General features: G+C 38.5%; 1 protein-coding gene across 1 annotated transcript in view; it reads left to right on the top strand.

The window, feature by feature from the left end:
• Window positions 1-13,521, top strand: part of rasa2 (RAS p21 protein activator 2) — a 33,894-nt gene that overhangs the window by 2,563 nt on the left and 17,810 nt on the right. The window contains exons 2-4 of the mRNA XM_076100905.1: window positions 917-1,040; window positions 4,731-4,834; window positions 4,937-5,031. Coding sequence (XP_075957020.1) covers window positions 917-1,040; window positions 4,731-4,834; window positions 4,937-5,031 — 323 coding nt within the window. The remainder of the gene's footprint in view (window positions 1-916; window positions 1,041-4,730; window positions 4,835-4,936; window positions 5,032-13,521) is intronic.

Genomic DNA, 13,521 nt, shown 5'->3' on the forward strand with positions numbered 1-13,521 from the left:
GTTTCATGTTTTTAACCACATATGAGCCTCAAGTCTACGTCGGCTACATCCGCTCTGCAGCTTGCCCGAACAAGTGGCAAGAGCCAGTGTCTCCATACGAAGGATGTTTAATGTAAAAGCACATTTTACAAGTCCACTGTGTATGATTGCAATCACACATGCTTATATTGATTAGGATTAGATTGTACAGAGTCAGCCTCAGTGAAATTATTAACCTTTCATTTTTTTATTTCAGGTCATTTTTTCCCCCTTTTTTTTGATTAAGAATAGCAGAAGAACTAAAACACATGCGTTGTTTATCTTAACTCTAGGACTGCCAGTTGTGTGTTGCAATGAATTATCAGAGTAACGCTTTTTTTTAAAGATCTGAAACTTGAATGCACATGTTCTCAGAACCTCTTGAGGGATTATCTCTGTTAACATTTCAAGTAATGTGGTTCACTTCTCAGTTCAACATACCTGTAAGATTCATATTTATTTTTGTATATCATATTTTTTTTTTTAAACCTTGCAAAAGACACCATACACACAATACAATACATTACTACCCTCCCCTGGATTTGCACATGACCCCTAAACATATGTAAATGAGTTGTCAAATGAGTAATAACTTCGTAAGCACACAGGATTTTCTACCCCATAGAAATATAATACTCTATTTCTATGTTCTACATGCACATGTTCTCAAAACTTCTTAAAGTTATATCTGTGTTGTGACTTCTCAGTCAAGCATACCTGTAAGATTAATATTAATAACGGTAGACTGTGAAGGAGGTATAGAAATAGAGACATGCTGTTGAATAGCGTGGGTGTAGATTGTCCAAAACCTGTGCCATTGATGTGCCAATGAAAGACTGCTGATGTCTTGATGCCAGTCGAGTCCATTAATAACAATCTTCTTCTCTTGGTGCTGCAGGTGAAGCTAAGAACCTTGGTCCAGTCTCGGGTCCAAACCGACAACGGGATCTCTGCACCTTTTGCACCATAAGTCTGGATCAGGAAGAGGTTTTCCGCACCAAGGTGTTTGACAAAAGCGGCAGGTGAGCAAGGTTACCCCCTGTATCTTCTCACTGTCTTATTTCCAGTTGGAGCTGCAGTTTTACTGCCGTTACTGTCTGTTGAGCCTGCGACATGCTGTCTTCTAGTGTTTACATTTTTAAATATTGTAGATGAATAATGAAGTTTTATTGAAGAGAGCTTTCTATATCTTTCCTAACGTTGGTTAGTTGGATGGTAGTATTTGGCAAACTAAATGTTATTTAATTAAGCAAATGAAGAGCAGTAAAATGTATCGCAATAAATATTAAATCTCTCTGACTAATACAGAATTGCAGAGGTCTTAGAGAATGGGAAATTACTGACAGTAATATAGTGTAAAGAGCACATTCACATACTTATAATCCACACAAATAACAGGTACATATCATCAGTTAAGGAGTTGAATATTATGAGTATTCAGTAATTAGTTTCCTGGAGAGTGATACTTAAAGTGACTCAGAAGGAGGATACATGTTAACATGTCCAGTCATTCGTGGTACAGCTCATCTATAGCGAGTTATGTTTGCTGTACAAGAGACCCAAACATCCTTCTGTTTTTATGCAGGTGAAGTTTCGGGTTCAGCGTCTTCTACTGTACCATTTCCTCCTTTTGTTAATTTCTGAACTAGCAGTGAACTGTTTCTCAGGTTTTTGGATGTGTAGCTCACAATCATGTGAAAATGTCAAACCTTCACAGCTTTACTAATGTTGGTGGTTGCTGCGCTTTTCTAAATATTGTAAATCACAAAGTGGAGCCTTTTAGTTGTCGACTGTTCATCTGTTGGCGCTCTGGAGGTCATCCGTCTTTTTCTGACACTTTGATTTGTTTAATTTACTGAATAATTGATAGATTAATTGACGGAAGTCATTTGTTTCTGCTCTAGTAATATTAATCTAGAATGATGTAAATAGAAATAGAAAGATAACACCACTTGGCACTTAACACTGGAATTTTCCAGTGAATATAACAAGTGTCTGCTAATGCAAAGTTTGTTTTACTGCTGTGATCACTGGAATAAATATTAACATAATGTGCCACACTTCGTTTCAGGAACAAAGTTGATTATGTTATGCTCGTATGGATTGATTGTATTACTGTTGGCTGTTGTTATTCTTTGTAGAGTTTACAGTTTGTTTCAAGAGTTGAAGTCAAAGAAAATGGAAATGACTTGCTGAGAAAACCTCCCATTTGGAAACAGTTCTAGTAAACTCTGCACCGTTTTTGTCTGTCGCAGGCCGATCATGTGAGAAATGTCCGGTGTCAAATCCAGTCATTTGATAACATCTTACGAATGTCAATATGTGACTCAGTGCTGTGTGTGTGTGCAGGGAAGCGTTTTAGCTGGGAAACACTCAGTGATTCAGACTGAAATGAGCGTTTCTTTTATGACCCATAGCTACATTCACAAGCGGTGCAGAGAAAGGTGTGTGAGATGGGCACCAGGAAGCCTTTGAGGTGTCTTATCTACATTATTGCATATCTCACTGTAAATATGGGCTTGCCTTCTACAGGTATTTCACAACAGTTCTTTTTTCTCTCCTGATTTCGGTGCCGTTCAAAAGGATTTTACAGTCTCTGAGGAAGTGTGTCCTCCCACGCTCTCCCCTGTCTTCCTCTCTGTGTCACTCTCAACTACCTTAGCCTCTGTTTAGCACAGCTTAATAATCACTGAAATTCGGCCCACTGTTTCTTTTTTTTTGTGTGGATGGTGTTTGACTCATGCCTGTTGCATGGGCTCCTGTTTCTGATGGTTTAAAGGCTTTGGATGCCTTGGATAAAGCAGGCGTGTTCAAACAGTTGTGGTCAAGTGGTTTCGACCTCGCATTCTCACATTATTTAGAGACCAGGGCGACAACGGAAAGGAAGGTAGTACAGTGGGAGTGCGTTTTGAGCGTGTGCAGAACGGAGGTTACAATTGCATAATTTCATGTAATGTTGAGGAGGATGCGTGGGTGCACACTGGATGTGTTGACCAAACGCAGTGCGGAAGTGTCAGGCAAGATATTTCACCATCCAAGAGGTATAAACTGTAGAGAGACGCATCCGTCCAGGAATTAAAGAGTTACAGGATCACATTCAGACATATGACCCATAAACTCCACTAATTTAGTCTGAGTGGCCGACTTATTGTCTACAAAGTTGTTTATATGCCAGCTGCTTTTTTTATGAACAGACCTCCAAACTTCGTCATCTTAACTGCCCTAAAATGTCTCTTTGTAAATCAGTAAAACTCACTGATTTGCAGTTTTACTTGAACACATGAGCGGTTAATCCAGTACAACCGTCTAAGTGCCGTTCAGTCTGTTTGGGACAGGTGGTCTGCTGGCAGCACGGACATCGAGGTAGTGCTTAACCTACAATCGGCAGTGTCAGACCAAGCTGTCCAGCTCACAGTCTTGGTGGTGAGGTAGTCGTGTTGGCAGGACTGAGTGGCACAGATGCTCGGGCGCTCAGTGCTTGGCCCGGCTCCCACGGGGCAGTAGGTCCCGGGCTAAGCCTAAGAGATCTAACCGGGCTAGGTTAAAGTGTTAAACCCCGATGCTGTTTTTAATGACTGAAGTTTGCATGTTTTGACCCCCTGTCGGCATGGGTTTCTTCCGGGAGCTCAAGTCTGCTCCCACAGACTAAAGTCATGCAGGTTAGGTGGACTGGAAACTCAAAATGTGTGTTGGCCCTAGAAGCCTGTCCAGCTGTGCCTGATGATGCTGCTGAACACAGTATTGATTAGAATATTTTTCCTGATATTCCTGTATATCCCGTCATGACAAATATATGCTGAATTGCTTCTAAAAAAGAAAATTATTCTATTGAAACTGGCCATGTATGATACAGCTCAGTATCAGTAGCTTTAGCGGATGGATGTTCATTATTACTAGTTATAAAGACCCTTTGTCGGTAGAATAAAGGCTGTTGTTGCTTGATTGTTTTACCTCAGTGGCTTTTAGCTGCTTAAATGTTCCCCAAATTACACTCGTCATCACTTTACTCTGTCCTCTTTCATGTTACCTTCCAGATATTTTACTCGTCCCAGCTCCCACTTGACAGATTTTTATTTTTTTCTTCCCATTTCATTTGGTGAGGATAGAGGAATATAACACAAAAGAGTCTTCACGGATAATTCTTACAGGGTTTGTAAACTGTTGGACCACAAATTAAGGAAATGACAAGAACGGTTTTGGAGAGAATGGACGGAGCATTCCCTCCAACCCCGATGAGTCATGAGGACACCCTGCGTGTCCACCTTCTGCTCAGACACTTCATTTCCTAGGAAATCAACCAATCCTGGGATATGATAGTTATGCACAAATATGATGTTATTACATTTTGGCATCGTCTATTTCTTTCCTGTATAACCCTCGGGCCATAAACACAACCTTGTATCACAGTAACTACACGATTGTTATAACCCTCCAGCAGTACATTTCATGAGGAGTTTGATTTAGCGATCACGTGATTTCGTAGTTCAGAATAAAGTCAGGTGTACTGCAAAGATGTAGCTGAGGAAATGACAAAGATGGTGCACATGAAGTGACTTCGTCCTTGTTGTAGACCACACCAAATAGAGTCTTTTAAATAAGATAACACTGGTGGTACACGCAGTCACGAACAAAGCATTGATTGAGCCGACATGTATGTGTCACTGACTAAACGGGCTACAGCCACTAATCTTGTCTCTGCCTTTTATTTACAGCCCGTTCTATGGAGAGGACTTCTACTTTGAGATCCCACGTTCATTTCAGGGTTTGTCCTTCTATGTTTATGCCAAAAGCGTGTTCCAAAGGGACCTGCCTGTTGGTGAGTTGCATTGAGTAAGGCACACACTCACACAAGTATATTATCTCATGTTAGTGGACGAGTTGTAGTTTAATATGTTTGTGTATATGTGTGTCTTTACAGGAAAGGTGTCAATCCGGAAGGATGACTTGTGTAAATACAGTGGGAAGGAGCACTGGTTTAGCCTTCATCCAGTGGATCCCAACTCAGAAGTCCAGGTAATATGGTTGAAACAACTGGCACTCAATTTATCGCACACCTCACCCGGATGTTGATGTAAAACACGTTGGGTTTGGCTTTTAATGACACATGCTTGGAAGTTGCCACTGAAGCTATATTGATAATGAGACTGCACCGCTCACTCATGCAGTCACAACTTGCTGCACCGCAACACAACAAGCGGGAAATTCCCTTCCATGTAATTTCACATTTGCATACAGATCTCATTGTTTCCTTGTCAAAGTGAGGTTTAATAGTTTTCTGCCCAAACCTGAAATACAGCTACTGTAAATAGATTGCTGCTATTGTTATGAAAATCATTATTTGGGCCACCTATCAATAAACAATAAATCTGGACTTTCACGTCATGTTTTTAAACATCTGGATACAATTTATAAAGTATTTTTCTCCAACTCACTCCCATCTTTTCTTTTTTTTTTTTTTATCATGCAAATGTAACTGGTCTTATTTCGACTGCATACAAGATGGTTACATAGAATTTGCATATTTGTCATTGTTTTGTGCAACTAGTATGTCAACCTGTCCGAAGCCCAAGTGGGGCAAAACAAATGAGTTGTTGAAATGACTTTGTTTCTTAGAGGATTTGTTTGTTGGGTTCAGTATTGAGCTGGCTGCTGTAGCACTCGCTAATGATTATGATACTGCAGCTGTAGTCTTGATTAATGAGGTGTTTTTCGTCCCGTGTCTGCCTCATTTGTTGAAACTTTGTTTTTTGTTTTGCCTTTCAGCATTTGATTAATCTTTTTTTTTTTTTTATCAGGGTTCTGTTCTAGTTTCTATCACAGATAAGGCACGCATGTGGATCGCTCTGTTTCAACTGTACATGTCTTTGATCAGATAGTTATTGTTGGAATGCTGTTAAGCATTCCAACTATTGTTCTTCGAATCTTTATTGTTGGAATGCTGTTAAGCATTCCAACTATTGTTCTTCAAATCTTTATACTTCTTCTTATTGTTGGAATGCTGTTAAGCATTCCAACTATTGTTATCCTGTTTCTCTTTATTCAACTTCACTCAACTATTTCTTCCGTACGTTTTTTGCTACTTATCTCCTTCCACATTTTTTAAGCTACAGAAACCGTTCAAATATCAAAATGTTCAGCTCTTTCAGCAGAGGGGTGATATGACTTTTCATATTTCTAACCTTTAAACTTTATGAATTATTAAGCTTTTTGCAAATTTTTTTTTGAATGGGTTTCTATGGAGAAAATGTTCAAATCCTCTTCAACTTTCAAATCCTTCTACTTCCTCATACTTTCAGCTACAGACACCAATTCAACTTTAAAATGTTGAGAAAATCCTGATCTATTGCCGCATTATTCAGATTTTTGATATATTTTATACTTTTTGAACTGCAGCAGTTTAACTTTTATGATTTTTTCAGCCCTTTTCTGCTTTTATAATGGGTGTGTATTGCGAAGCTTAGAGTGCGTGATGTCACCGCTAGAGTGAAGAGCAGCTTGAGATTCTTGTGAAAAAAACATTTGTCTTTTGCCACTGTGTCCACAATCTTCACTCTTCATGCATCATTTCTGGATGTAGAAGTAGCTAATCTTGTCCTTGTCGTAGACAAATGACTGTGGAATCCCACAGATTTACACATTTGACACAGAAGCCTGTAATTGAGAGGAAAACCAACTTTCTGCTCCATAGAGACCAATGTTAAATTTTGCTTCAAAAACATCTTCCACAGAACACGGTACCCCATTTCTAAATCGCCAGTTCAGCCACATTTTTTACACTACAGACACAATTTTTACAGGATCTGTTCTTCAACTCATCCTTCCTCTCATTTATTAATATCGGAGCAATAGGAGCTACGGTTATGGGAGTTTTGAGGATTTGTTTGAGAGGTGTTTCCCTGTTTAATCTCCATGAAAAGGCTGCAAGGACACAGGTGTTTCTGATGAAGCTCATTAGTGATGTTGATAAACACAGACTCACAGACACACACATGCTCCTCTATCTCTCTCTCTCTCTCTCTCTCTCTCTCTCTCTCTCTCTCTCTCTCTCTCTCTCTCTCTCTCTCTCTCTGTGTATCTCTCATACAGTCATTCAGGTCTTACAGCTTTTTACAGGACTCCCCTCCCCCCACTCCATTTTAAAATAAAAGCCCCACAGAATGAATTCTAACTTAAATGCTTGTGATGAAGCCTGTCATTTAATAACCTGTTTATGTTTATCTGACATTATGATTATGTATCCTCCCCCCCCCCTGCCCACACCCCATTTCAAAATAAAAGCCCCAAAGAGTGAATTCTAACTTAAATGCTTATGATGAAGCCTGTCATTTAATAACCTGTTTGTGTTTATCTAACATTATGAGTCCATCTCCTCTCCCCTTCTCTCCCCCCCCCCCCCACACCCCATTTCAAAATAAAAGCCCCACAGAGTGAATTCTAACTGAAATGCTTGTGATGAAGCCTGTCATTTAATAACCTGTTTGTGTTAATCTAACAATATGAGTCCATCTCCTCTCCCCTTCCCCCCCCACACCCCATTTCAAAATAAAAGCCCCACAGAGTGAAATATAACTGAAATGCTTGTGATGAAGCCTGTCATTTAATAACCTCTGTTTGTGTCAAACATTATGATTATGTCTCCTCTCCCCCCACCCAGCCCCACCCTTTCAAAATAAAAGCCCCATGGATTAACTGTATGTAAACATTAAGCTCAAAATTAGACTTTTTCAAATACTGCCATTACTATTACTACTACTACTACTGTTATATTATATACTACGACCACTACTACAGCTATTACTACTACTACTTCTACTACTTCTTCTAAATACTAATACTTCTACTACTAATGATACTTCTACTACAACTACAACTTCTACTACTACTATTACAAATATCACTACTGCTACTACTTATTATAATGCTACTAATACTTCTACTGCTAATAATACTTCTACTACAACTACAACTTCTACTACTACTACAACAAATATCACTACCGCTGAAATTGTCTTAAGCTACAGAAACCATTCGAATATCAAAATGTTCAGCTCTTTCAGGAGAGGGTGATATGACTTTTCATATTTGTAATCTTTCAACTTTTTGAATTATTAAGCTTTTTGCAATTTTCTTTTGAATGGGATTTCTATGGAGAAAATCTTCAAATCCTGTTAAACTTCTTCAACTTTCAAAGCCTTCTTCTCATACTTTCAGCTACAGACACCATAGTTAGACATTTCAACTAGAAGGGTTTTCAGCAGTGCAGTTTAAATGCTTTCAAGTTTCAACATTTTTCAGACGGGTAGTCTCCCATTTCTTAATTTTCAGCAATTTTTTGACAATTAATTTCAGCTTTCAGCATTCCAACGCATTTTCAGCAGGAAATGCATTTTCTAGTTTTTATATTTCTTCCGTACGCTTTTTGAAACTCTTCTGCTCCTTCATATTTTAAGCTACAGAAACCGTTCAACTATCAAAATGTTCAGCTCTTTCAGCAGAGGGGTGCTATGACTTTTCATATTTCTAACCTTTAAACTTTATGAATTATTAAGCTTTTTGCAATTTTTTTTTTGAATGGGTTTCTATGGAGAAAATGTTCAAATCCTCTTCAACTTTCAAATCCTTCTACTTCCTCATACTTTCAGCTACAGACACCATTTCAACTTTAAAATGTTGAGAAAACCCTGATCTATTGCCGCATTATTCAGCTTTTTGATATATTTTATACTTTTTGAACTGCAGCAGTTTAACTTTTATGATTTTTTCAGCCCTTTTCTGCTTTTATAATGGGTGTGTATTGCGCAGCTTAGAGTGCGTGATGTCACCGCTAGAGTGAAGAGCAGCTTGAGATTCTTGTGAAAAAAACATTTGTCTTTTGCCACTGTGTCCACAATCTTCACTCTTCATGCATCATTTCTGGATGTAGAAGTAGCTAATCTTGTCCTTGTCATAGACAAATGACTGTGGAATCCCATAGATTTACACATTTGACACAGAAGCCTGTAATTGAGAGGAAAACCAACTTTCTGCTCCATAGAGACCAATGTTAAATTTTACTTCAAAAACATCTTCCACAGAACACGGTACCCCATTTCTAAATCGCCAGTTCAGCCACATTTTTTACACTACAGACACAATTTTTACAGGATCTGTTCTTCAACTCATCCTTCCTCTCATTTATTAATATCGGAGCAATAGGAGCTACGGTTATGGGAGTTTTGAGGATTTGTTTGAAAGGTGTTTCCCTGTTTAATCTCCATGAAAAGGCTGCAAGGACACAGGTGTTTCTGATGAAGCTCATTAGTGATGTTGATAAACACACAGACTCACAGACACACATGCGCTCCTCTCTCTCTCTCTCTCTCTCTCTCTCTCTCTGTCTCATACAGTCATTCAGGTCTTAGAGCTTTTTTTACAGGACCCCCCCCCCCCCCCACACACACACACACCCCATTTTAAAATAAAAGCCGCACACACATGATTTAGAGATATACGTGATGCAGCTCAGCCAATCAAATATGGGTATTCTGATAAGTTTCCTGATTCGAAGGAGATAAACACACACCGCGACACAAGAGGGAGAGACGAGGAAAGACATGGCAGAGCAGGACAATAGTCATGTAAGCTGTAAATGATAAAACAGGACAATCTCCAAATGAGAAAGATTGCCAGAGAGATCAGAGTCTCTCTCTCTCTCTCTCTCTCTCTCTCTCTCTCGCGCTCTCTCTCTCTGTCTGTGTCTCTCTCTCATACAGTCATTCAGGTCTTAGAGATTTTAAGGACTCCCCCCCCCCCCCCCCCCACACACACCCCATTTTAAAGTAAAGGCCCCACAAAATGAATTCTAACTTAAATGCTTGTGATGAAGCCTGTCATTGTTGGAATGCTGTTAAGCATTCCAACTATTGTTATCCTGTTTCTTTATTGTTGGAATGCTGTTAAGCATTCCAACTATTGTTATCCTGTTTCTTTATTCTTCCTTATTTTATTTTTTTTATAATTATATTTCTTCCGTACGCTTTTTGAAACTCTTCTGCTCCTTCATATTTTAAGCTACAGAAACCGTTCAACTATCAAAATGTTCAGCTCTTTCAGCAGAGGGGTGCTATGACTTTTCATATTTCTAACCTTTAAACTTTATGAATTATTAAGCTTTTTGCAATTTTTTTTTTGAATGGGTTTCTATGGAGAAAATGTTCAAATCCTCTTCAACTTTCAAATCCTTCTACTTCCTCATACTTTCAGCTACAGACACCATTTCAACTTTAAAATGTTGAGAAAACCCTGATCTATTGCCGCATTATTCAGCTTTTTGATATCTTTTATACTTTTTGAACTGTCCCATTTTAACTTTTATGATTTTTTCACTCCTTTTCTGACTTTATAATGGGTGTGTATTGCGCAGCTTAGAGTGCGTGATGTCACCGCTAGAGTGAAGAGCAGCTTGAGATTCTTGTGAAAAAAAGATTTGTCTTTTGCCACTGTGTCCACAATCTTCACTCTTCATGCATAATTTCTGGATGTAGAAGTAGCTAATCTTGTCCTTGTCGTAGACAAATGACTGTGGAATCCCGCAGATTTACACATTTGACACAGAAGCCTGTAATTGAGAGGAAAACCAACTTTCTGCTCCATAGAGACCAATGTTAAATTTAGCTTCAAAAACATCTTCCACAGAACACGGGACCCCATTTCTAAATCGCCAGTTCAGCCACATTCTTTACACTACAGACACAATTTTTACAGGATCTGTTCTTCAACTCATCCTTCCTCTCATTTATTAATATCGGAGCAATAGGAGCTACGGTTATGGGAGTTTTGAGGATTTGTTTGAGAGGTGTTTCCCTGTTTAATCTCCATGAAAAGGCTGCAAGGACACAGGTGTTTCTGATTAAGCTCATTAGTGATGTTGATAAACACACAGACTCACAGACACACGCACTCCTCTCTCTCTGTGTCTCTCATACAGTCATTCAGGTCTTAGAGCTTTTTTACAGGACCCCCCCCCCCCCCCCACCACACACACACACACACACCCCATTTTAAAATAAAAGCCGCACACACATGATTTAGAGATATATGTGATGCAGCTCAGCCAATCAAATATGGGTATTCTGATAAGTTTCCTGATTCGAGTGACATTTACACACACCGCGACACAAGAGGGAGAGACGAGGAAAGACATGGCAGAGCAGGACAATAGTCATGTAAGCTGTAAATGATAAAACAGGACAATCTCCAAATGAGAAAGATTGCCAGAGAGATCAGTCTCTCTCTCTCTCTCTCTCTCTCTCTCTCTCTCTCTCTCTCTCTCTCTCTCTCTCTCTCTCTCTCTCTCTCTCTGTCTGTGTCTCTCTCTCATACAGTCATTCAGGTCTTAGAGATTTTAAGGACTCCCCCCCCCCCACACACACCCCATTTTAAAGTAAAGGCCCCACAAAATGAATTCTAACTTAAATGCTTGTGATGAAGCCTGTCATTTAATAACCTGTTTGTTTATCTAACATTATGATTATGTCTCCTCTCCCCCCCCCCCCGCCCACACCCCATTTCAAAATAAAAGCCCCAAAGAGTGAATTCTAACTGAAATGCTTGTGATGAAGCCTGTCATTTAATAAACTCTGTTTATGTGTGTCAAACATTAAGATTATGTCTCCTCTCCCCCTCTCTCCCCCACCCAGTCCCACCCTTTCAAAATAAAAGCCTCATGGATTAACTGTATTTAAACGTTAAGCTCAAAATTAGGCTTTTTTGTTGAAATAATGAATGCTCTTACTAATACTGCGACAACTACTACTACTGCTACTAATATTTCTAGTATCACTACTACTACTACTGCTACTACTTCTACTGCAACTTTTGCTGTTGCTACCATTACTGCTACTACTACTACTGCTATTACTGATACATCAATATTATTACTACCACTACTGATATTACTACCACTACCACTACTATTATTACATATACCACAACTGCTACTACTGCTATTCCTGCTACTACCAGTACTAATACTACTACAGCTATTAGTACGACTGCTACTAGTACTACTACTACTGCTACTACTTCTTCTACTACTACTACTGTTATATTAAATACTACGACTACTGATACTACTACTTCTTCTAATTACTAATACTTCGACTACAACTTCTACTACTACTGCTACTACAAATATCACTACTGCTACAACTAGTACTTATTCAAATGCTACTAATACTTCTACTGCTAATAATACTTCTACTACAACTACAACTTCTACTACTACTACTACAAATATCACTACTGCTGACATTTTTTAAGCCACAGAAACCATTCGAATATCAAAATGTTCAGCTCTTTCAGGAGAGGGGTGATATGACTTTTCATATTTGTAATCTTTAAATTCTTTGAATTATTAAGCTATTTGCAATTTTCTTTTGAATGGGATCTCTATGGAGAAAATCTTCAAATCCTGTTAAACTTCTTCAACTTTCAAAGCCTTCTTCTCATACTTTCAGCTACATATGACTTCATATTTGTAATCTTTCAACTTTTTGAATTATTAAGCTTTTTGCAATTTTTTTAAAATTGGATATCTATTTTCAGCAATGTTTTTGAGATTCATTTCAGCTTTCAGCATTCCAACGCATTTTCAGCAGGAAATGCATTTTCTAGTTCTTCCTTATTTTATTTTTTTTATAATTATATTTCTTCCGTACGCTTTTTGAAACTCTTCTGCTCCTTCATATTTTAAGCTACAGAAACCGTTCAACTATCACAATGTTCAGCTCTTTCAGCAGAGGGGTGCTATGACTTTTCATATTTCTAACCTTTAAACTTTATGAATTATTAAGCTTTTTGCAATTTTTTTTTTGAATGGGTTTCAATGGAGAAAATGTTCAAATCCTCTTCAACTTTCAAATCCTTCTACTTCCTCATACTTTCAGCTACAGACACCATTTAAACTTTAAAATGTTGAGAAAACCCTGATCTATTGCCGCATTATTCAGCTTTTTGATATCTTTTATACTTTTTGAACTGTCCCATTTTAACTTTTATGATTTTTTCACTCCTTTTCTGACTTTATAATGGGTGTGTATTGCGCAGCTTAGAGTGCGTGATGTCACCGCTAGAGTGAAGAGCAGCTTGAGATTCTTGTGAAAAAAACATTTGTCTTTTGCCACTGTGTCCACAATCTTCACTCTTCATGCATAATTTGTGGATGTAGAAGTAGCTAATCTTGTCCTTGTTGTAGACAAATGACTGTGGAATCCCACAGATTTACACATTTGGCACAGAAGCCTGTAATTGAGAGGAAACCCAACTTTCTGCTCCATAGAGACCAATGTTAAATTTTGCTTCAAAAACATCTTCCACAGAACACGGTACCCCATTTCTAAATCGCCAGTTCAGCCACATTTTTTACACTACGGACACAATTTTTACAGGATCTGTTCTTCAACTCATCCTTCCTCTCATTTATTAATATCGGAGCAATAGGAGCTACGGTTATGGGAGTTTTGA

This window comes from Anarhichas minor, unplaced genomic scaffold, assembly GCF_050575085.1.
Source record: "Anarhichas minor isolate MPS153535 unplaced genomic scaffold, ASM5057508v1 ptg000026l, whole genome shotgun sequence".
Taxonomy (NCBI): domain Eukaryota; kingdom Metazoa; phylum Chordata; class Actinopteri; order Perciformes; family Anarhichadidae; genus Anarhichas; species Anarhichas minor.